The sequence below is a fragment of the Malaclemys terrapin genome, chromosome 3, assembly GCF_027887155.1.
Source record: "Malaclemys terrapin pileata isolate rMalTer1 chromosome 3, rMalTer1.hap1, whole genome shotgun sequence".
Lineage (NCBI taxonomy): Eukaryota > Metazoa > Chordata > Testudines > Emydidae > Malaclemys > Malaclemys terrapin.
Window position 1 is genome coordinate 204836051 of NC_071507.1, and position 22965 is coordinate 204859015.

The 22965-nt window shown below is 48.3% G+C and overlaps 1 protein-coding gene across 1 annotated transcript; it reads right to left on the minus strand.

The window, feature by feature from the left end:
• Positions 1-4690: 4690 nt before the first annotated feature.
• Positions 4691-22393, minus strand: CCDC25 (coiled-coil domain containing 25). Its single transcript, XM_054023759.1, has 9 exons — positions 22256-22393; positions 18295-18342; positions 17371-17410; positions 13794-13845; positions 11780-11855; positions 10920-11023; positions 8765-8967; positions 7486-7531; positions 4691-5493 (listed from the first exon to the last, which is right to left on the minus strand). The coding sequence occupies exons 1-9, from the start codon at positions 22278-22280 to the stop codon at positions 5464-5466; spliced, it is 624 nt and encodes a 207-aa protein (XP_053879734.1). The 5' UTR covers positions 22281-22393; the 3' UTR covers positions 4691-5463.
• Between the last annotated feature and the right edge of the window lie 572 nt (positions 22394-22965).

Below are 22965 nucleotides of genomic sequence, written 5' to 3' on the forward strand. Positions count from 1 at the left end.
ACATCCAGCCTTGAGCTAAAGCACGTCGAACTCATTTCCTGTGATGGGCCTGATCTGATACCTCGCCACTTGAGCAGGGCACAGTCAGCAAGAGCTTTGAAAACAGAACTAGCTAACGAGAAATTCTGCTGATCATTAATGACATTCATTCAGTTTGATGTTTCCTTGTCTTTGATTTGCCAGGTTGGAGTATCTATGTTCCCGCAAGTAGCTAAGAGCTCTTCAGTGCCAGTCCCCCTCCCATGGATACATATTGCTTCTGCCAGACGTACGCCTCGCCAGCACCTCTTAAACACAAACAAGTGGGTCTACACCTGTCCGTGAGGTTTGCTGACTTGCTGTGTTGGCATCTGGACGTGTGATTTATAGAGCGAAGCAGTATGTTGTGCTCCAACTCCCCCCATGTGGGCCCTGCTGGTGTGCACTAAACGTTCCTTAGTGTGCAGAGATGTCATCCTATTTGAAACAGGAGCACATCGATACACACTAGCAGGGGGTTACAGCACCACACAGGTATGCTCTACAAATCACTCCTCCATAGCGCGGACTCCAGGGCTGTGCAGACAAGCCCAAAAATTCATAGGAAGTCTGCAAGCTCAGTGACACTGTTCTGTTTGATACACCTAATTCAAAGACTTCAAGGAATGGAAAATCCATATCCCATGGGAAGCTGGTCCAATGGCTAGTTCCCTAAAACTGGGCATGTCCAACGGCTAATCAATAAAACATTACATCTTTTCTGTTTCAATTTGTCCTGCTTCAACTCCCAGCCATTGGCTCGTGTTGGGCCTTCGCCTGCTTAGACTAGAGCCCATTACCATCAGATAGCTGTTCCCAACCGCATTTGAGTTGCACAGGGTCCCCCCAGCTGTTGGGGGTCAAGCGAGGGAGCAGGGGTTGTGATGGGGCTCAGTGAGAATTGTGAGATGCACCCTGACCCTGACCCCTTTGAGAAGGACAGAGATCGTTTCCCCTCCCCTGCGGCAGAGCGGGAGCCCGGCTTGTGTAGAAATTGGTTCACGCCACATCATGCTGGGGGCTTCCTTTTAGAGCAGGGGTTCTCAAACTGGGGGTCAGGACCCCTCAGGGGGTGACAAGGTGATTACATGGGGGGGTCACGAGCTGTCAGCCTCCACCCCAAACCCCACTTTCTCTCCAGCATTTATAATGGTGTTAAATATAAAAAAGTGTTTTTAATTTATAAGGGGGGTTGCACTCGGAGACTTGCTATGTGAAAGGGGGCACCAGTAAAAAAAAGTTTGAGAGCCACTGTTTTAGATGGAAGACAAGATTCTTCTCCATCGGGCTCTTTCCCCCCCAAGCCCAGCTCATTGGTGGGGGCTGATGGAGCTCGTTCAGAGGTGGAGCCTCTGAAGCACTAGGTATTAGCCATGACTAGTGGCAGGTACACTAGACTTCGGGCACTAGTTGTCTGTGGCAAATCCAATCAGCTGAGCACAGCAGAGGGGGTGGATTAATAGAGCCCAGGATGTCGTTAGCAAAATAGTCATTATTGCTATTAGGACCAACTCTATCTTAGGTACTTACGTGACCCCCATTACAGCCAAGCACTTCCTAATCTCTGTATTGTATTTATTCACACAACGTCCCCAGGAGGTAGGGCGGAACGACTATTCCCATTATACAGATGGGGAAACTGAGGAACGGAGACACTGTGACTTGCCCAAGGTCACACCTGGAGTCGGCAGCAGAGCAGCGAACTGAACCCGGGTCACTTACATTCCTGGCTAGCGCCCTCGGCACCAGACCATCCTTCCCCCTGGGCTCCTAACGCTCACTGTAGCCGCAAAGAGCGCGTACTCCCTATGTCATTGTAGCAGGCCCTCAGAGCTGCGAGGGCTGGCCCACAGGCCGAGCTGAAGTACCCAGGCGCAGCTGAAGATGGGGTGGCAGCCATGAGGCTGGATTTTCTGACCCCCATCCTACATCAGAAGCACCAGGTTTCTCTCACTCTCATTTCCTTCACGTTAGTTTTACAGTAATATTATTAAAGCCAGCCTCCGCCAGGCACTCAGCAAGCGGCAGGAACGTTCCTTAAGGCCACAAGAGGTCAGCTGGGCGTGGGAATTAGCCTCCCCTACAGACAGCTCAGGGATTGGGGTAAGCCGTGAAGACCCACTTCTCATTCCTAGAATAGGCCCCCTCTGGAGCAGGGGCGAAGCCCATCAGCAGGGCTGCAAAGGAAGCACCCAGGCCGTGCCCGTTCTGGGGTTAGAGGGTTTCCGCAGGGCTGCCCGTCCTAGCTCCTTTCAGGAGCAATTCAAGCCCCCGCACTGGAAATTCCTAGATAAACCCACACCAGGATCCAGCCAGCAGCATTCCTGGCCCCAAGGGGCTAATGGCGCTTTCAGTAAAGGGAAGCAGAAGCCGTAGCCGTGCTTTACAGCAAGCGTGAGAGCTGCTAGCCCAAGCAACAGAGCGGCCGGAGTAAAATTCCCTCTGAATAACCGGCCTGCTGCTGGTTAGCATCCTGCAATATGCTCAGGCACTGGCCCAGCCACACTAACGTGCTTCATAGATTTTAAGGCTCAACCACTGGCCCCTCTGCTCAGTGAGAAAGGGGCTGGTTAGCACTAGCGGTGGTGGGTTTGGCCTTTAGGAACAGAACAGAGCCACCAGCTCAGGGAACAGGACGTGGGATTTTAATCAAGGCAGTTGTGCCTTGTGCTGCTGGAAGCAGTAGCCGGAGTCAGATTGCTACAAAGAGCCGCTTGGCAAGCGTGCAGTGCGAGTCTCTGAACTACGGCACAAAAATGAAAGCCAAGCGAAACGAAACCAGTGTGTGGAAAGATCAACATGTAGCCCCGAGTCCCTGCTAATTAGACTGTCTACACACTACAAAGAAGTCTGCCGATGTTAGGTCGACTTACAGCCACTGCATTAATTACTGCAGTGCTGAAGTCCACACTGCCCTCCTGTGGGAGGTGCATGTCCTCACCGGGAGCAATTCCACCGCCTGCAGAGTGGCAGTGTGGGGGCTCTCAGCGCCCCCCACCCCCGCAGGGCTTCTCTCCTCCACTCTCCCACCGTGTCACCCGAACTACCCTGACACAAGCCCTCCGCCTCTCGTGGAGGTGGTTTTATGATGCCGGCATAGCAGGGGAGTTCCATGGGCAGGAGGAGCATTTCCATGTGTGCATCTCCACTGTGTTGTTGACAAAACCGTGTAGCATAGATGAGACCTTCGACGATCAAAGGCTAGGAGGAAATCGCTGCACTAGTCCCCTTATCCCTAGGGGGGCTGGGGCATTACTACCACTGGGGGTTTTGCACTGCAAACGAGGACAGTGACAGTGCTCAAATCACAGGGCAGTTAGAGGCCAGTCGAGGAATCGTTTAGACAGTGAGCTCTTTGAGGCAGGGACCGTCAGTTGTTTGTACAGCACTTAACACAACAGGGCCCAGCCTGATTGCGGGGCTCACAGTCACCTCATCAACCCCTGGAAACAACACTGCAGGATTAATACAATCACTATCCTGAAGTCTACAGAGAGCGCTCACTTTCTGCTCCTCTAGGAGATCACAAGCTTCCCTGGCAGAGGTGAAGGCTGCACTGGGGCATGACTAAGGGGGATAAAGCAGCAGCAGTGGGGGCCAGGAGAGAGGATTCGGATCTTCAGAGGGGGGCAGACAGTGGATCTCTTTGTGCATTTAAACGGCTCTTCCCTCACTGTGGCAAGAGAGGACACTCAAAGCGCTTTTACGGACCTGTAAAACGTGCAGCTGATATGCACAGATCTCAGCCAGTTCTTACGGTCTTTGAAGCAGATTCACCCATCCCCAAGGGCTAGGGCTCTGCAAGACAGCTGGGCCAGGAGCACAGGGCCAGAGTTCTAGGGACCATACCTAGTGTACGCTCCACCAGCCTGTAAACTCCTGGGAGCAGGGACATGAATCATAGAATACCAGGGTTCGAAGGGACCTCAGGAGGTATCTAGTCCAACCTCCAACCTGGACAAGCTCAACGACATGCTACCTGCTTGGCACTAACCGATCCTCTACACAAGGAGAGTAACTTTTTTTTTTTATATGGAGATATCCTATTTCCTAGAACTAGAAGGGACCTTGAAAGGTCATTGAGTCTAGCCCCCTGCCTTCACTAGCAAGACCAAGAACTGATTTTGCCCCAGATCCCTAAGTGGCCCCTTCAAGGATTGAACTCACAACCCTGGGTTTAGCAGGCCAATGCTCAAACCACTGAGCTATCTCTCCTCCAAACTTCATAAATGGCTGTGTAAGCTATATGGACCCAACTGGTTGTGGCAACTGAACTGATGGGAGCTTGCATCTGTGGAAGAACGAAGCTGAAAAGACAGACACTGCTTCACGCAGTGCACCTGCACCTTCTGTTTTTCCTTCATGTTCCATTTAAACTCTTCTCGAGCCTCAGCCACATTAACAATGTCTGAAAAGCATTTTCCACAACTCCTCACACACAAGCCCTCCCTCGTGTTCCTCCTCCAACTATAATCCCATGTTTCGAGTCCACACAACACTGAACACAGGACCTCCAACAGCAACATGCTTTAACAGCTGGTATGATTTTAATTCTAACATATATACACATGTTGCGATAGTTACCACCATCATTTTGAATGTACTATTATCCACATCACATTACGAGTTATTTAGTCAAGTGTTCCGAGTCGGCTTACGGGCTTTTCAACGCCTTATTTGCAAACTTAATCCTTTAGAAGAGCGGAGTCCCGAGTGCAGCCCAATACAATTTATGACTATCCTACAGACGTACAGCCTCAGACACCACATCCCCAGCATGCATTGCTCCATCTCACTCACAGCGGTCAGGCTGCTATGCAGGCCAAGACTCGTCTCCATAGGCGGTAGCTCCATATTAAAATGAGGGCAGCTACAATTTGCTACATTTACAAGATAGGTGGAGCTCTTTGGCTCCAGGCAGATTTGCAATATGGTCATCAGCTGGGCCAAGTTCAGGCTCCCCCGGTTTACAGGGATCCCCTGGCTTTGATGAACACATATGTCCCGTCAACAAGAATCACTCAGCAAGAGGAGAGCAGAGTCCTCAGCTCAGCAATTCTGATTTCAGGTTTGAGTTTATACCCGGGAGACATGGCGATAATGGCAACATTTTTTGAATCGGTCTACTGCCAATTCACTACGGCAGCACAACACTCCTGTAGCTCACATTAAAAGCCCCTCCTCTCAAAATAAATATATCAAGATTCTTTTAGAACCAGAATGTATGCTCCCCCCACTCACTCAGTCTCTCTCTCTCTCACACACACACACACACAGTACTAGCTTTAGGAGATACATGGCACAGATCTGGTCCAATATTGCCATTGAAGGTTCAAACAGGGTCTGAAACTGAAGTCAGCATTTGGTTTTTTGGCATCTTATTGAGGGTGAAAAATTCAGACATGGCAGTCCATCTCCCAATTCAGAAAGGAGAGAGTGCCCAATTCACATGAAGTCATCCGAATCATTGCCATCCTGTGGGGAAGGAAAGAATGGAATTATTGAGATACCTTTGTAAAATGGAAGTTGAACACCGGCGAGATAGGTTGAAAGCCACGGGACTACACTTCCTTCATTTGCTGACCCCTAAAAAATGTCCAGTGGAGGTGCAGACCCCTTTAGAAATCTTAGCCAGTCTGCAGACCCCCAGACTGAAAGCCGCTGGTGTAGTCAGCAGCCTCTCAGCCTCTCCCATCGTTTAAGGAAGTGTCTGAGTTTTTTCTGGTTTCGATACAATGGCCATAAAATCAGCCCAGGCTTACTCACAAGGCTCACGGTCAGAGTTCTGAAACTAACAAATCCCAAAGCTGGGTTCTTTGGATTCTGTTGCTAACATTTCACATGTTGAATATGAGTATTCTCCTGTTCATTCAAGAAGTATACCCCATTGAGAGATTGTCCCCTCTAACTCAAAGCCTAGGACCCAACCAGCCAACTGTATGGGATACAGATGAAATATAAAATCTGCAGTGCTTGCTAGCCATCCAGTAAATGGGCTCCATACATTCCCAGTACAGCAGATCATCCATCCACATGTAACCCTGGGAGGCAGGGGACTGGGGATTAAGCTCTGATAACCCCTGAACTGGTTACGTTAGTAACCTTTACCTATATCATGTGACTCAGGCCATGAAGTGGAGATCAGTCTCTTGCCAGCACTCCTGTGTATCTGCCCTTTGTGACCGTAACTTGAGCTGACCCCAGCTTAAAGGCACCAATCTGACAACACATGTGGCTTACACACAGAGAGGGGTGATGACCCCATACATGGGCATTTCCTCACAAGGCAGGTCACTAACCAGACACAGCTTGCACATACACAGCAGGAGGTGCTGCTGCTTAAACCCCATAGTTCTTTTTACCCAAGCAGGCTTACCTGGGATCTGGAAACCAGCCAGAAAAGTCACCAAAACCCCCCCACAAACCCATGAAAACCATAAACCCATCTCAAGCAGCTGCTGAGCCTCTGGGGATGTGATGGGTGAACAGATTTGAAATAAAGATTTGTGTGAGGCACTCTGAGCTCCTTGTTTGCCTAGAGATATCACCAATGCAACAGCAAGTGAGGGTACCTGCTTTCAGAGGAAGGATAAGAGCCCAGTACGCACCAGGGAAACAATGCCTTCCTCACTCAGCTTAGGTCCTTACGTAACCCAGCTCCCATTCATCTCTCAGCGCTCATTTTCCTTATGCTTGCCCATGCTATCTCAGTCGTGTCTCGCTGCTCCGACTCCCAGCTCTGTGTCTCATAACATGCGGCTCCTAACACAAGATGCTCCCTTCTCTCCTCCTTCAAATCCACTTCTTCAAGCAATCTCAGCTGTCTCTCTATAGTCCCCTGGCCCTTCCTCTCCCGGTCTGTTGTCCCATGTCCTGGCTTCAGTTGGCCTTTAGATTGCCTACTCCTCAGGACAAATGAGACACCCTTGGTTTAAGGGCTACGTACATGTTTAGTCACAGAGTAATACAAAGATAGGGGATTCCCTCAGCCCCAAGACAAACCAGACACTGGACTAAACAGGCAAAAGGACAAACAGAATTTCACTTAAAATTCTTACTCTCCTTTCGGTGGCTGTCCCACCATAGCACTCTGTGATCCTTCCCACACACAACTTCCTCACCTCTGCTGAGGAGAGGCTCTGAACACAACCGAAGGGAATTCAGAGCAGCAGAGTGCGAGACTGGAGAGAAAAGAAAGGAGCGGATGTGTCCTTGGTCCGTTTAACATCTCTAGACTAGAGGACGTTACAGGAAAGAGACTCTCTTTTCCCTGTAATCATGCAGCTCCCTTCTCCTTGGATTTTGTTCTGTAACTCCAACGGTAAGAGGGGGGGAACGCATGGAACAATTCACCACGTGCAGCTACTGGGCTGAAACCTGCTTTCACATCCGTATCCTATTACCCTGCTCTGATTCTTATTCAGGCCTCTGGAAGCAAGGTCTTCACAGGTGTCAGCCTCAACATACCTGGTTGGAAGACATGTTCTCAGACTTCATTAGCGAAGAGTAGCTCCTGCAAGGGAAGAGAAATTATGCAGCAAGATGCATTTTTCAACGTACATTGTGAAACAGGGCAGAGTGCCTACAAGCTTAGCCCTCCTGTGCTTCAGAGGGAATTCAAACCCATCAGATCTCAACATTAGCTGGTCTTCCAAAGAACATACTCCGGCCCTAACTGAAGATTAAATGTACTGTGGGGAGCACAGACACCTTGGCACACAAAACACAAGTCAGAGATGGACTATGGTGACCTCTTCTATCGACTAGGGTTTTCTACAACATTTGTTCTCCAGCTTTGTCCAGATACACTACAAGCAAGATAACTAGTAAGGGGTTATAAAATCCTCTTTGCTTTAGGATTACTAGAAAACTGGCTTGCGGAGGCCAATCAATGTCCCCACCAGCACTCCCTCTTGCCTTCCGAAACTGAACTGGGACTCAGCTGCCTCTGTGTTATTGCTCCTTTGAATTACTGAGTGCTCCAACAGGAGCTGTGGGGTTTAGGCTCCCTGAATTCCAGCCTCATGACCATCTAAAACACACATTACTTACTATTTATTGTAACATTTTATATGTACAACGCAGTCCTGGGATACCTTCTGGGTCAGACTGCTTATGTGTCCAGGTTTGTTTGGTACAGTCAGGGGGTTAACATATCTACCTTATCTACTCTTCACTCAAGGACCAACATGGCCACAAATGTTTCCTGCATGTCTACCATCAGACCGGAAGATCAACAGGCTGTTCATCATGGTGCATTTACAGGAGTACATAATGCCTTTCATGTACACTAGGATTAATTTGTGTTTTTAAAATCACTATATGTGAAGTGCTTTGAAGCTTGACAAGCACTACACAGGCGTTGATTTTCACCAGAGCAATTCAGTGCTTTACAGATATAGTAGGCAATTATACCTATTTCACAGGGTTCAGTGACTTGTCCAAGTTCAGACAGCAAGTTGGTGGCACAGGTGGGAAAAGAACCCAGGAATCCTGACTCCCAGCTCTACTATTCCTCACTCCAGTTTCTATTAAGTGAATTGGGTGACTACATCTAATTCTCAAGACAAAGGCAAAGAAAGGGTTGCCAGGTACAGCAAATACTATTTCTTAAGACTGTACCAGTCTAAGACAGAACAGAGTACGAATGACTCAACAGGAACCTCACGTGACATGCACTGATCGAAGTCTCGCTCCCACCGATAGGAAATACTCACAGTTCGAGTTAGTCACAGCCATTGCTCACCTGAGATCTTCCATTTCTTTCTTTTTCTTCATTTCCTCCTTCTCTTTCCGTTTCATCTCTTGGATCTGGGCTTTTTTCTCATTCCTCTCCTCTCTGTCCCGGGCTTCCTTCTCAGCGGCCAGGTCGGGGAAGCGCTCCACTTTGGTCTTCTCTAGCCTGTTCAGTATCTCATTCACCTTCTTCTCCACTGTCACTGTTCTCACCTTTGGGATGGAAAGAACTATAATCTTTATCAAAAATGCTTCCACCTTGCATTTCATTGAGAAAGACTTTACACACAGTGAGGTAAATGCCAAAAAAAGGAGCATTTTCACCTTTACCTGTGGCTCCTGAATCTCATTTAAACAGAGGGCAAGTCATTGCCATCTGGTGCTGTTCAGTGGTCTGTGTGAAAAGAGCTGGGAACACGGTACAATCTCCGATGGGCACAAGAACACAAACCACTGTCACAACTATCACTAATCGGTTTTCTCGGCTGCAGTCTCAGCAGAGAGGCCCAGGATTGACTGGATCGTGCAGAATGGTCGTCCACCCAATCCTGAAGCGAGTCTCTGTGGACTAGTGCTGAGAATGTTGGCAAGGGACGCTCATGTTGATACTGAGAGCGCTGTGCCTGTTCTGTGGACCACTGTCTTCAACCCTGCGCTTCCCAGTACTGGTTTGTGTTTTAACAAGCACTTTGCACTTCTACAGAGCCTGCCATCCAAGGATCTCCAACTAGCTTACAGACAAAAGTCTTAACACACCCAGGAAGATACAATCCCCATTCTCAAGACTGGAAAATTCAGGCACCAATGGCCTGAGTCAAAACCTGTTGAAGTCTATGCGAGTGCACTGACATCAGAGGGCTTTGGATCAGGGCCCCAAGACATTAAATAGCTTCCCCAAAGTCACACAGGAAATCCGTGGAAGAGCCAGAGGTGGACTCAGATCCAAGACATGGGCCTTTGCCACGAGACCATCTTTCCTTCTCGCCCCTGACAACCGAGCTCTTTTTGACACATAACTCTAGCGCTCTGGAAGTCAGTCTTTACGATTTCCTGGCAGGGTGCTAAGAGAGAACTCTTCTCTGAACGCAAATCTGACTGTTAGCAATTTTGAAAGTGACAACTAGATTCATATCTTAAGACTGGAAGTTCTTTCAACATTTAAAATTATGAAAATACCCAGATTTTACAGGAAAGAGGACCTGATGAAGTCTGGTTTTCAAAACTTCCCACTTCCAGATGAAAGGGGGTCGCCTATTAAAAATGTTACCAGTCAGAAGCAAACCAGCTGCGATTATGTTGTTACCAGGTCAGAGGGGCTTCAATCTTACTGAAGACAATAATCCAAGTGTAGCTGGAAATTCAAGCAGAAAGTGTATCTCTAGGTTTTTTGCCACCCCAAGGGGGGGAAAAAAAAAAAACCTCTCCGAGAGTGCAACTGCCAAAGCAAAAAAAAAAAAAAAAAAAAAACCCCACAAACCCTAAACCACCCAGAATGTCGCCCCTGGAATTGTGCCACCCCAACCACGTGCTTGGTTTGCTGGTGCCTAGAGCCGGTCCTGCACTTGGATATTGTATATTGGCAATATTTTATAGTGGCCGTAACTAATTACTCAGCTCTGTATCCCTCTTGTAACTTGTGCCTTCTTCCATGTGTTGTAGTGATTTTACTTTACTACAGGGGCCCTCAAACTTCATTGCACCACGACCCCAGGAGGGGGGACCAAAGCTTGAGCCCATCCCAGCCCCACTGCCCCAGGTGGCCAAAGTCGAAGCCCAATGGCTTCAGCCCCAAGCAGGGGGCTTCTAACCTAAGCCCTGCTGCCCTCGGGCTTCAGCTTCGGCTGGAGGGGCTCAGGCTTTGACACCGGGCCCCAGCAAGTCTAAGCCAGCCCTGGCGACCCCATTAAAATGGGGCCCTGACCCACTTTGGGGTTCCAACCCACAGTTTGAGAACCGCTGCTTTATTATATTCCGATACCCACGTGGAAACTTAGTTTAGCCCACCAAAAAACAGCTGGGATTTTCCCCATGCCCCTGGACCACAGCAGTTTCCCCTGCTTTAGAGCCCTTGCGTGAGAGACAGTACACTCAGCTCTCAATACCGGAGAAGGACGGTACTGCAGTCAGCTGGTGGGTTTCTTTGCCGCTGCACAGCAAACACTTACATCCTTTTGTCTGTGAAACCCTATCTGCCCCACGTCCATGTCAGCCGTTTTCTTCAGGTTGGTCCATGGCGTGTACACCACATTGATGTTGTTCATTTTGCAGCCTACAGAGCAGTAAGGGGGGGGGGGGGGGAGAGAGGAAGGAGAGTTCTTGTATCAAAGGATCAGAAGGGGGAAACATTTCTATTCTCCCTCCCCACCCTGAACCTTCTGACGAGCTGTCTCCACAATCAGCCAGAGTCATGTTGTGTTACATAGCTCCTAGTCCGCAACACTTGTAAGGATCTGTCCTCGTTCTCCTCTCTGAAGTAACAGCATTGCAATGGAACAGAAGGACATTGCAATACCGCGTTCTGTGGCAGCAAGGGCCAAAGCAGTGTGAACGAACTCCAGATGGAGTCTGGCTTTGCCAGAAGGCTGCTTGCTACAAAGAGGGCCTCAAGTGGGCATTAGAGGGAAAACGCCAAGACCCCTTTGGGCTCATACAGTGATTTAGAGGCACCGTCAGGAATCAGGAGATTAAAGTTTCAGTATGAAAATATCAGCAGCAGCACCAGCTGTTGCAAGTGACATTTGTTTCCCATGAAAACAGCAAGCTATGAAGTGCACTTACACTTAACGTTCTTCTGACATCAAAAACAAGACATTTCAGTAATTTGGGCTGGAAAGCCCAGGCTGGGATGATTTAGTTGGGGATTGGTCCTGCTTTGAGCAGGGGGTTGGACTAGATACCTCCTGAGGTCCCTTCCAACCCTGATATTCTATGATTCTATGAATAGACACCCCCCCCTGCACACACCCCTTGTACACAATCCCTTAATCTCCATAGGAGACTCGCCAATTTCAATAGTGAATATTACCTTGAATGCTATTGGCCTTCACTAGATGGGCGCAGTCTATCAAAACTTCTTTGGGAATATCATCCACTGTCTGCCCCTAAAGCAGACCAAGGAAACATGAGTGGTTTACTGTGCCATTTGAGGGGGCAATATGGGAGTTATGAACACCACACCAACAGTGCACTTGGACCATGCTATACAAACACAGGTATGAGCCCCTGCATTACAAACACAGCTTACAATGCTTTACACTTCTATAGCACCTACCAGCCAAGGATTTCAAACCACTTTACAAACGGCTTTGCCGCTATACCCCTCAGAGGTATTAGCCCCCTCTTACTGAAAGGGGAATGAGGTAGAGATAGAATGATTAGTCCTAGAGCTCACAAATCCATGGCAGAGCCAGGAGCTGTGTTCCCTCAAAGCTGCATGGTTGCCCAGGAGTGAATCAAATACCGTTCACACCGGGGTGTGTGTGTTCAGGTCCCCTCCCCCTGCTGCTCTGCAGCCAGGTTGCTCCTGTCTTCTGCCTTGGAGCCCCTGGCCAGCTGTTCCCCGGTCCCTCCTGCATGATGTGCAGAGTGGGGGTGGGGGGAGAGAAAGGGGGACTGATATCAGGGTGTCCCCCTCCCCCACCTGCCCATGTACCCCATCTCTGCAGAGCTGGGGAGCGGGGACAGAGCTCAGGAGTAGGAGAGCTGCTGCAGTCTGAACGAGGAGCTTTCTGGTGAGTGCCTTAAAGAGACAGCACACGGTCTCTCAGACTTCCCCAGCACGCAGCACACACGCGCACGCACGTACACATGCACGCGTCTCTGCCACACACATACACAGACAGTGTCTCTTTCACACTCATCTCCCAGCACATACGTGTGTTGTCGTTACTTCTTGGTACTTCCTGCAGTGCACGTATATTCTCGGTAATTTTATTCTTTCAAAATGCTGTTATTTGTGGTTTTATTTCTCTCTTATGCTTAAATTTAGTTCTTTGAGTAGTGAGTTCTAAAATGCCAAACCTGTCCTGGCTGGAGTAATTATCCCTATGGTAACTTTTTAAAAATATATATTATAGCTCGGTTTTTTGTTTCTACTGGCAGCGCACATCCACACATCAGCTCGATATTGGTGCACATAACAAAGTTCGTTCCGCACACTGATGGAAAAAGTTAGATGGAACATTGGTCAGGCGCTGTACTCAGATAATGAGACTTCCAGTTTTGTCCTATATTTTGGTTGTACCCTCTTCCCCTGCCCTTCCTAGGTTGCATACTAACATATGCCCAAGTTCCACTACACACTTGCGCCCTTGCAGACCCCCATTAACATCAGGGGCACCGTGTGTGGGCAGGTGGGTCTATGCATCCAGAGCTCATAGTGGAATGGGAGCCTCAGATTGTAAGATCTTCAGGGCAGGTACCATGACTTCCTGTGTGTGTGGATGCCTAGCACAGGGGTAGGCAACCTATGGCACGCGTGCCAAAGGCGGCATGTGAGCTGATTTTCAGTGGCACTCACACTGCCCGGGTCCTGGCCACCGGTCCGGGGGGCTCTGCATTTGAATTTAATTTTAAATGAAGCTTCTTAAACATTTTAAGAACCTTATTTACTTTACATACAACAATAGCTTAGTTCTATATTATAGACTTGTAGAAAGAGAACTTCTAAAAATGTTTAAATGTATTACTGGCACGCGAAACCTTAAATTAGAGTGAATAAATGAAGACTCGGCACACCACTTCTGAAAGGTTGCCGACCCCTGGCCTAGCATATTATGTGCATCTTCAGAACATAAATTCTCCCACATTTAGGTGTAGAATCTCAATAAATATTGGAGGCAACAAACCCGCCTAAACCTGGGAGAACTAGACTTAACATTTCTGAAAGTTCTAGTGTTCAAAATAATCACAGAAAACTAACTCCTGAAAAAATATTTTCTGGAAATATGAGGATACAAACCCAATTTTTAAGAAATCTTTTGCAGGTCACTGTTATTCCAGTACATACTTGTTTAACTGCACCAGGATTCTGAGATTACCTTGTGTAGTCGGAGGTACACGTGTGCAGAGGAGAGCTTATCCACATGAAACCTACAGAATACAAAGGCACATTTAGCAGAGGGTCACTTGCTCTGAAATAAATGCTACAATAGTTTGCCATAACAGACTAGTAGTCCCATGGGTAAAAGCATTAAAATAAATTCTGAACATGCATATTTGACAGCATGCAACAGAATTGTTACAGCTTATCAGGTGTTTCAATCTTTGAGCAAATATTCACCCATCTTTAAGAGGAGGAAATTGAAAAGCTAAAGGAAGCAGTTACTTAAAAACCTTGTATTTTCTCTGAAACATAATATACTCAGACAACATTAGCAGAAAGATCTTATGATAAGATATTGCTATTTGCTCCCTCTAGTGATTCCTATGGAAATGGCATAGAAATCTACCCTTTCTAACTACATCAGTTAACTAATTATGTGAGAGAAACAAATTAGTATAGCACTATAGCAAAGCGTGTTATTAAAAGTGACAGTTATGCTAACAAGATCTAAGGATCTCCCATAATAATAATATATGGAGATATCCTATCTCCTAGAAGTGGAAGTCCAGCCCCAGCCTTCACTAGCAGGACCAAGTACTGATTTTGCCCCAGATCCCTAAGTGGCCCCCCTCAAGGATTGAACTCACAACCCTGGGTTTAGCAGGCCAATGCTCAAACCACTGAGCTATCCCTGCCCCCTCCATCATCGGCTAAGTCTACATTGCAATAAAACACTCAAAGCTGGCCCATGTCAGCTGACTTGGGCTCCAGAGTTATAAAATTTCAGGGGAGATGTCCAGGCTTGGGCAGGAACCTAGGCTCTGGAGCCCTGCGATATCTACACGGCAATTTTACAGCCCTGCAGTCCAAGCCCCGCAAGCCCAAGACAGCGGACACAGGCCAGCCGCGGGCGTTTTACGGCAGGGTATACAGGCTCCTAGAGTCTTACATCCTTAATTTTCAGAGCAGGTGCAAGAAAAGCAGAGGCAGCGCATGCTTCTTCCACACTAGCTCCACCAATATGCCTCAATCCACCCCCAAAAAGACCATCTCTAGGAACGAGAAGGGAGGACAGTCTATATGGCCCACTCAATTAATTAGCCTCTCGGCTGAAATGGCTAACAAGGAAGCAAGTATCAATTAAGATGATGGGGTTTGTATGTGGAAGTTTGTCTACAGAGATATCTGGCCCATTCCATATATCATCTAACAGCTTTACAAGGCCCCAAGCAAATTTGGCCACTGCCAACACAGAAAATGTGTTAAGGATTAACACAGACAGCAATCAATGGCATATGTGAACATAACGGCCATACTGGGTCAGATCAAAGGTCCATCGAGCCCAGTATCCTGTCTTGCGACAGTGGCCAATGGCAGGTGCCCGAAAGGGAATGAACAGACAGGTAATCATCAAGTGATCCATCCCCTGTCACCCAATCCCAGCTTCTGGCAAACAGAGGCTAGGGACACCATCCCTGTCCATCCTGGTTAATAGATTCATGGACGATAGGTCTATCAATGGCTATCTAGCTCCCTTTTGAACCCTGTTATAGTATTGGCCTTCACAACATGGAGTTCCAGAGGCTGACAGTGTGTTGCATGAAAAAAATACTTTGTGTTTGTTTTAAACCTGCTACCTATTAATTTCATTTGGTGGCCCCTTGTTCTTGTATTATCAGAAGAAGTAAATAACGCTTCCTTATTTACTTTCTCTATACCAGTCATGATTTTAAAGCAGTGAGCTGCAGCTATTGTAGCTAACAGTGAGTTGTCCTCTCTCTGATTATTTCCTGTTCCACGTAGGGGGACCAAAACTACGTCAACATGTGTGGTAAAGAGCCCGTAGCCACCCCTGCACATGCGACCAGTTAGGTCTGCTTACGTTATGCATAACTCTTGCCTCATGATTCTGAGAGTCATTCAAGCTCAACTCATGGAGCAAGAACGAAGGCAAGAGCTGAGACAGGAGGACAGGGAATATTTCACTCTGCCAGGCAGCGTGTGAATACAGTAGACATGATGGTGACATTGTGTATATACATGTACAAGAAGAAATCAGACAAAGGGACTGGGCTGGAGAACGAGCATGTTCCTGTGGAGAGGATACTGATCTGGGGGGTCAGGAGACCTCGGTTCTATTCTCATCACTGTCCCTGATCTGCCATGTGACTTGGGACACGTTATTTCACCTCTGTGCCTGTCTCCGCTATCACTAGGGCCCTACCAAATTCACAGCCATGAAAAACTCATCACGAACCATGAAATCTGGTCTCCCCCGGTGAAATCTGGTATTTTGTGTGCTTTTATCCTATATTGTATAGATTTAATGGGGGAGACCAGTGTTTCTCAAATTAGGGGTCCTGACCCAAAAGGGAGTTGCAGGGGGGTCACAAGGTTATTTTTATTTTATTTGGGGGGGGGGGGGGGGGAGGGAAGGTCATGGTTTTGCCACCCTTACTTCTGCGCTGACTTCAGAGCTGGGCAACCGGAGAGTGGCGGCTGTTAGCTGGGCCCCCAGCTTTGAAGGCAGCGCCCCGCCAGCAGCAGCGCAGAAGTAAGTGTGACAATACCATACTATGCCACCCTTCTGTGCTGCTGCCTTCAGAGCTGGGCGGCTGGAGAGTGGTGGCTGCTGACTGAGGGCCCAGCTCTGCAGCAACAGTGCAGAAGTAAGGGTGACAATACCATACCACGCCATCCTTACTTCCGCGCTGCCATTGGCGGAGGCTCTGCTTTCAGAGCTCAGATCCCGGCCAGCAGCTGCCGCTCTCTGGCTGCCCAGCTCTGAAGGCAGAAGTAAGAATAGGGGTACTGCAACCCCCCTACGATAACCTTGTGACCCTGCTCACACAACTCCTTTCTGAGTCAGGACCCCCCTACAATTACAACACTGTGAAATTTCAGATTTAAATAGCTGAAACCATGACATTTATGATTTTTTAAATCCTATGACTGTGAAATTAACCAAAATGGACCATGAATTTGGTAGGGCCCTACCTATCACCCTTTACCTTGTCTGTTTAAAGTTCGCCTACACGGTTATTAAAGAACAGCTATTGCTGAATAACTTCACGTGTGGGCACACCTATTCCACAGAGGGAGGGACAGCTCAGTGGTTTGAGCATTGGCCTGCTAAACCCAGGGTTGAGAGTTCAATCCTTGAGGGGGCCACTTAGGGATCTGGGGCAAAATCAGTACTTGGTCCTGCTAGTGAAGGCAGGGGGCTGGACTCGATGACCTTTCAAGGTCCCTTCCAGTTCTAGGAGATAGGTATAGCTCCATATCACTATTATGTGCACACAAGCCATATTGTATTATGAACTCTACAGGGGCAGGAACCAGCTCTTACTATGTGTGTGAGAAAGTACCTAGCACAGTGCGGCCCCAACCTCAGCTGGGACCTCTAGGTGCTACTCTACAGCCCTCCGTGACGGTGTTTAAACTCGTTAATATTCTGAATAGCACCTAGAGTAGCCAGGAGAGCACCAACACTGCCCCCCACTGAAGTTCACTATGAAGGGCCTTTCATTTCACAAGCATAAAGGATTTACACGGCTCTTTTCAGTACCTACCAAATATCTTCAGGCCAGCCATATTTTATCAGGTCTTCATCTGCAGGCATGAAAAAAAGAATACTGAGCAAAGAAGGATACTTCCCCCAGCAGCCAACGAAACTGCCCACGGAGACACTGGCAATGAGGGGAAATGATTGCTAATATCAAGAGTGTTTGCCCCACAGTATGGCACCTGGAGAGTGAGAGTGATGGAACCCCAAATAGGGCCTGAAACACACAGTGCTCTTGGGCACAAAGGTGCTAAGGCCAAGACTCTGAACATTTCTAATTTCTATCCCTTTTCCCCCACTCCAGTCTCAGGTTGTTGTTTTTTTTTAATTGGGAGACACTGATATTTGCATAAATGTCCAATGTAGGAGATTTTCAAGAGGGGAGTTCCCAAGATAAAGCACCAACTCTCTTCAATTGAAGTGCTAAGTTTGGTTTTGCCTCAAGTACTGAATGGCAAGCAGTGACATGAAATGAAGCAAGACTGTACCCTGGTTTGTTGGAAGAGGACACAGCAACAGAAAACCTATTTTAGTTGAAGAACAGTAACTCAAGATGGGAAAAACTGACCAATTATGCAGGGAACAATGAAACCAACTAAATAAAATGCTGACAAACCATGCTAGGCTTCTACCATTGTTTCCTTGACCATTTTATAGCCTGACAAAAAGCCCAGAGTGCCCACTGACTTCAGATTAAGTCCACGGACAGCTTCCCCTCTCACCAACCCCCGACAATGGTATAAAGTAATGCTACAGACTACATAAGGAGTTAGTGTATAGCAATTTGCAAAGCAGCTATCAGGAAAAATCTGCCTTCAAACAATGCAGTAAAATCAAAGAGGAAAATTAAGAAACAAGGTTAAAAAAGGCAAAAAAAAAAAAAGCAAATCCCAACCTATCAAGCCTTGCCCAAGTATTTTCATGTACTTACTTTCATATTTATCTTTTCCCATGTAAATGCTGTAAACGGCGGGAACAACTGAGGGATAGAAAGAGGACACACATTAAAAGGAGTTTCAGACAAAACTGTGTCCAGAGGTACTGACAAACACACCATCTATGTCTCCGAACATCTAATCCACCCCATTCCCTTCCCAGGGGCCAGGGCAAGATTGAGTCACTTTAAAAAGTCATAGAGAACAAACAACCAGGTTTCCACCAGTTCCCTTGGAAGACTAGTCAGCAGTTTGACAGTCCTCGGGGCAAGACACTTCATGAGGTTCGGGCTCACTTTTGCTTTATATAATTAAAGCAGGGTGCAGTCCTGTCATCCCAGCATAGGACTGGGAGTCAAAAATTCCTAAGCTCTATTCGCAGCTCTGATGCTGACCCCCTTTGTGGCCTTCGACAAGTCACCTAAATTCTTGAAGCATCCTACCTAATTCCTCTCTCTTCTTGTGTGTCCACACCCATCACTCTGCCTAGACATCTGTATCATGCTATTCTGAGAAAAACTGGACGTCTCTCTCGTAACTCCCCCAGCAAGGGACCGCGCACGTTAAGACAGGCAGGGGAACAAGAGGGGCAATATACTTTGGGATATACAACTGTAGAGAAAATTGAGAGGAAGAACCACTGCCTAACCATGTTATACAGACAGTTAGATGGTCCCTTATATATGACAACACAGTCACAACCTCAGTAGCAAAAAGAAAGTTATGTGCAAGCCTAGGTCACTGGCCAGGGTTACACATGGTTAGTTTCCATGATTACTGAGTAAAAACCATACTGTGTGTGGACATAAACAGTACTTGGAGCCAGCCAAATTATCAACTGCTTACAAACTCAGAAATTACAGTAAACAGGGACTAAACTTCTAGTTTATATTGATGGAAATAAAAACATATCCACGTCTCAGTGTAAATATAACACTGAGTCCAGATTTTTATTGGATAGCTACAAAGATGATATAGGAATTAGAGAAATCTGCTGAACCATCAAGACAGGAGTTTCATGCGACAGCGACCTAGTCTCTGAAAACAGAGAATGGAAGTCAGCATGGTGAGAAGCTACATGGAGGAGGCAGTGTAGAGAAAAGTCTCCTTTAGAAACGGGGGGCCTGATCCTACACCAGCTGGAGCAGCTCCATGGAAAGAAAGGCTACTTACATATATGGCACATACAATGGTGGTAAAATCAACCGTATCTCACATACTACGAATCAGTCCCTTTGGGGAACTTTTAGTGACCTGGGATGGTTTTGGGAAAATGAAGTCAATCCTGCCACAATGCTACAGGAATGGATTAGATGACCTAGCAGCAGATCCCTTTCAACTTATATGATCTGATACACTTGGATATTAATGGACGATGTTTTAAATAACTCGCAAGAGGTTATTGTTTTCTAATTCAGGCCACTTAAGACTTAAGTATGATATCACTAGAATCCCCTGATCACAGGTTTTCAAATTGTGAAGTGCGGCCTCCTGAGGCGGCACAACAAGGTTATCGGTGGTAGGAGTACTTGATGTGAAGTAGAACATTCCTGCATCCTTTCCACTTTCCAAGGAACAGGAGTCAGGGGAGACAGAGCCTCTCCACAGGTAGAAGTAGTGGCATAGGGTGACCAGATATCCCGATCTTATAGGGTCAGTCCCGATTTTTGGGTCTTTTTCTTATATAGGTTCCTATTACCTCCCCCCCGTCCCGATTTTTCACACTTGCTGTCTGGTCACCCTACAGTGGCAGCAGTGGCTAGTGCACAAGGGGACAGGTTGGCAAGCCTGCCCCTGCAGTGTCTGTTACTGTCCCACATCTCAGCTCACATCCTGCTTTCACATGCCGGGCCCATAGCAGAAGGCAGTGGAGGAAGCAGCTAGAGCCAGTGAGTGGAGTCAGCAGGTGCAGTCTAGTAGAGGTCTGGGGGGGAAACAGGGGAGAGACAAGGCTGTGGCTGCAAGAGGGAGCAGTAGGCTGGGACGGTCAGAGCAAGGAGCCTGGGGAAGTGAGGAAGGAGGAGGCATACATGAGATATGAAGCTCTGAAGGGAGGCACAGCAACGAAGTTTGGGAACCTCTGCTCTAGATAGAACTATAGCTCCATTTATGTACAGTGGCATTAGAGGGGTTGGGGAGAGGGTAAGACATCCTCAAACTGCAAACTTATGCTCTAATAAATTTGTTAGTCTCTAAGGTGCCACAAGTACTCCTGTTCTTTCTTCAAACTGCAAAGGGTTTTCAAAGACAGTGATCTTGTGGTTCTATCACCAAACCAATGAGCAGCAAAAGAGCACCTAATTGGCAAAGAAGTGCCAGTACTCAGGAGCTGCTAGTTAGAAGACCCTGGGACTCACTTCAGGCTTGTGTACTCGGTGCCCTAAAAAGCCAGGAAACCCAGCACTCACTTTTGAGCACCCAGCGGCTGCCTGAACATCAGTAGAAAATGGCTACATTTCAGTGTCGGATTAAGTGATGTTCATGTATCAGTTTGCTGCATTTGTAACGTGCTTTGAAATCCTCTAAGGGATGAAAGGTGCGATAGAAATGAAAAGCTTTTCCTCCAGTCCAGAGAACATAAATAAGAAGAATCACAAGAAACAAACAAGGTTATACTCAGATCACTAAAAGGTCAGAGGGATAAAACCAAGAGAGGAAGAATGGAGAAAAGATGTATAGTTAAGATGTTCCATCCCAAGAGAAAAATAAAAGAGGAAGAGTGAACAAGATAAGGCTGTGAAGGTCTTAAATTCCTGAACGTAGGGTTTTTTGGAGGGCATGTTAAAACCACCAACAAAGCTCACCCACACCGCACTAAAATTTGGATTTCACCTGGTCTGTTATGAAGCCCCAATCTTTGTACATGGGCTTGTAGAAAGCATTCGTTTAAAAAGTAGTAAGAAATAGAGACACTGTATTATCCCTCTCCCCCACCCTTCATAGTACATTGGACTCAAAGACCCTGGCCACTACTTATGTCCATTCAGTGCCACTGGCTCTAGCAACGACAGGAACCCTAGTGCAAAGGGCCTCTTAGCTGCAGTCACTGTTTTAAACGCTACTATCTAACCCTGCTAAGAACAGGTCTACCTGACATGGTAGTTAAGACAATGACAGCAACCCATCAGCACTAGGGCTTCCCAGTGTTTTTAAGATCAACATTTTAGAAGTTTCCTTGAACACACCCAGGACCTCAGACTGTAAGCTCTGTGGGGCAGGGGCCCTGTCTTCCTTCATACCTGGACACTACCACAGTGATAATTTTTTTTAAGGGAAGAGACAGCATCTGCTTAGGTTCGTGTATTGCTACGGGACCAAGGGCACACAAGCCAGGGAAAAGGCAAAGCGAAACTCTGGAAAGCTTTCCTAACAGCAGGATGGAGGAGATAGTCAAATTCTCTTCCTGGGGTCAGGGTGGGAGCCCCATTGCTTTGTTATGACGATGGATCACTAGACGGGATGCAGTCCAAGAACACACCAGTGAGAACAACCCGGGGCTGGCTGGCCGGCCCTTGGGACGGGAGAGGTGGGCAGGACGGGCACCACCCCATCCTGCTTATATGGTTCGAGGGCAGGCGGCCCGAACAGACTGGGTGATGCACGAGGGCGGGTGGGGAAGAGCATGAATGATCCCTAGGGAGAATGGGAGCCCCCAGGGCACGGCGGGAGAGAAACACCCGCCCCCCCCGGAAAGGTGTGTGTGTGGGGGCACCCTGTTCTTGCGCGAAGGGAGCAGCGGATGCCCGAGGCTGGAAGAGGTGGCGAGCAGCGAGCAGGGAGGGAGGCCGGTGATTGCGGGGAAGCGCCAGGCAGCCAGGTGATGCGGCGGGGGCGGGGGGGGAACTTCCGGTGGGGGGGCAATGGCGCCCATGGGGGGCGGGGCTCTCAGGGGGTAGGAGGGCGCCCCGAGCCGAGGCGGGTGGAGAAGGCCCGAGGGGGGCGGGGCCGGGGGCTCACCGCTGGAGGTGAAGTAGAACACCATGGCGGCGGCGGTGGCTGAGTCCCGGCTCCTCGGCCGGCCCGCCCGGGCTGCTCCCGGCTCCGCGGCCCGCTCCCGGCGCTAGGACACTCGTCGCTCCCCGACTTCCGGCCGGATTCCGGAACCCGCGCACCGGAAACGGAAACGCTCGCGCAACCCGCCGAGGGGGGGGAGCGTGCTTTCGGCGCGCGCGCCAAGCTGAGGCCATGCGTCCTCCTGCGCGCATGCGCCGCCCTCAGAACGCAATTAGCGGGGGGGGGGAAGAGTAGGCGAACTGTGCGCATGCGCAGCTCTGTGACCTGGGCGGTGCGGGAATTGTTGCTGTAGTAGGTTGTGCGCATGCGGGTTGCAGTTTTTTTGCAAACAGTTGGATGGTTGGTACCCGGCCCTGGACGTTCTTGTAGGCGATGGTGCTGTGGTTAGCACACAGACCTGTGGGCCTGCAGCTCCGGTCTTGTGGCACCTTGGCCACTGCTGGGGGCATTTAATGTTGCATTGGTGCAAATTTCTCTAATGTAGACCCGGGGGGGGGGGTTAGTGCCTCTCTCTGGAGGACTTGGCCCCTGGTGATGTGGGCCTATAGAAATGCCTATACAAACTTTAGATTAGAACTTCCTTTGGGCAGGGACTGTTGTTTTAGTATGTGCACAATGAGACCATAGCCCATGAGAGAGGCTCGTAGGCACTA

What these genes read in the sequence shown, in the direction of transcription:
- CCDC25 (XM_054023759.1), bottom strand. Translation starts at nt 22,280, where the DNA reads ATGGTGTTCTACTTCACCTCCAGCG. An exon ending in GGCTGGCCTGAAGATATTTG is followed by an intron (nt 13,846 to 17,370) that starts GTAGGTACTGAA and finishes TGTATTCTGTAG; the next exon opens with GTTTCATGTGGATAAGCTCT. An exon ending in AAAGAAATGGAAGATCTCAG is followed by an intron (nt 7,532 to 8,764) that starts GTGAGCAATGGC and finishes CTTCCCTTGCAG; the next exon opens with GAGCTACTCTTCGCTAATGA.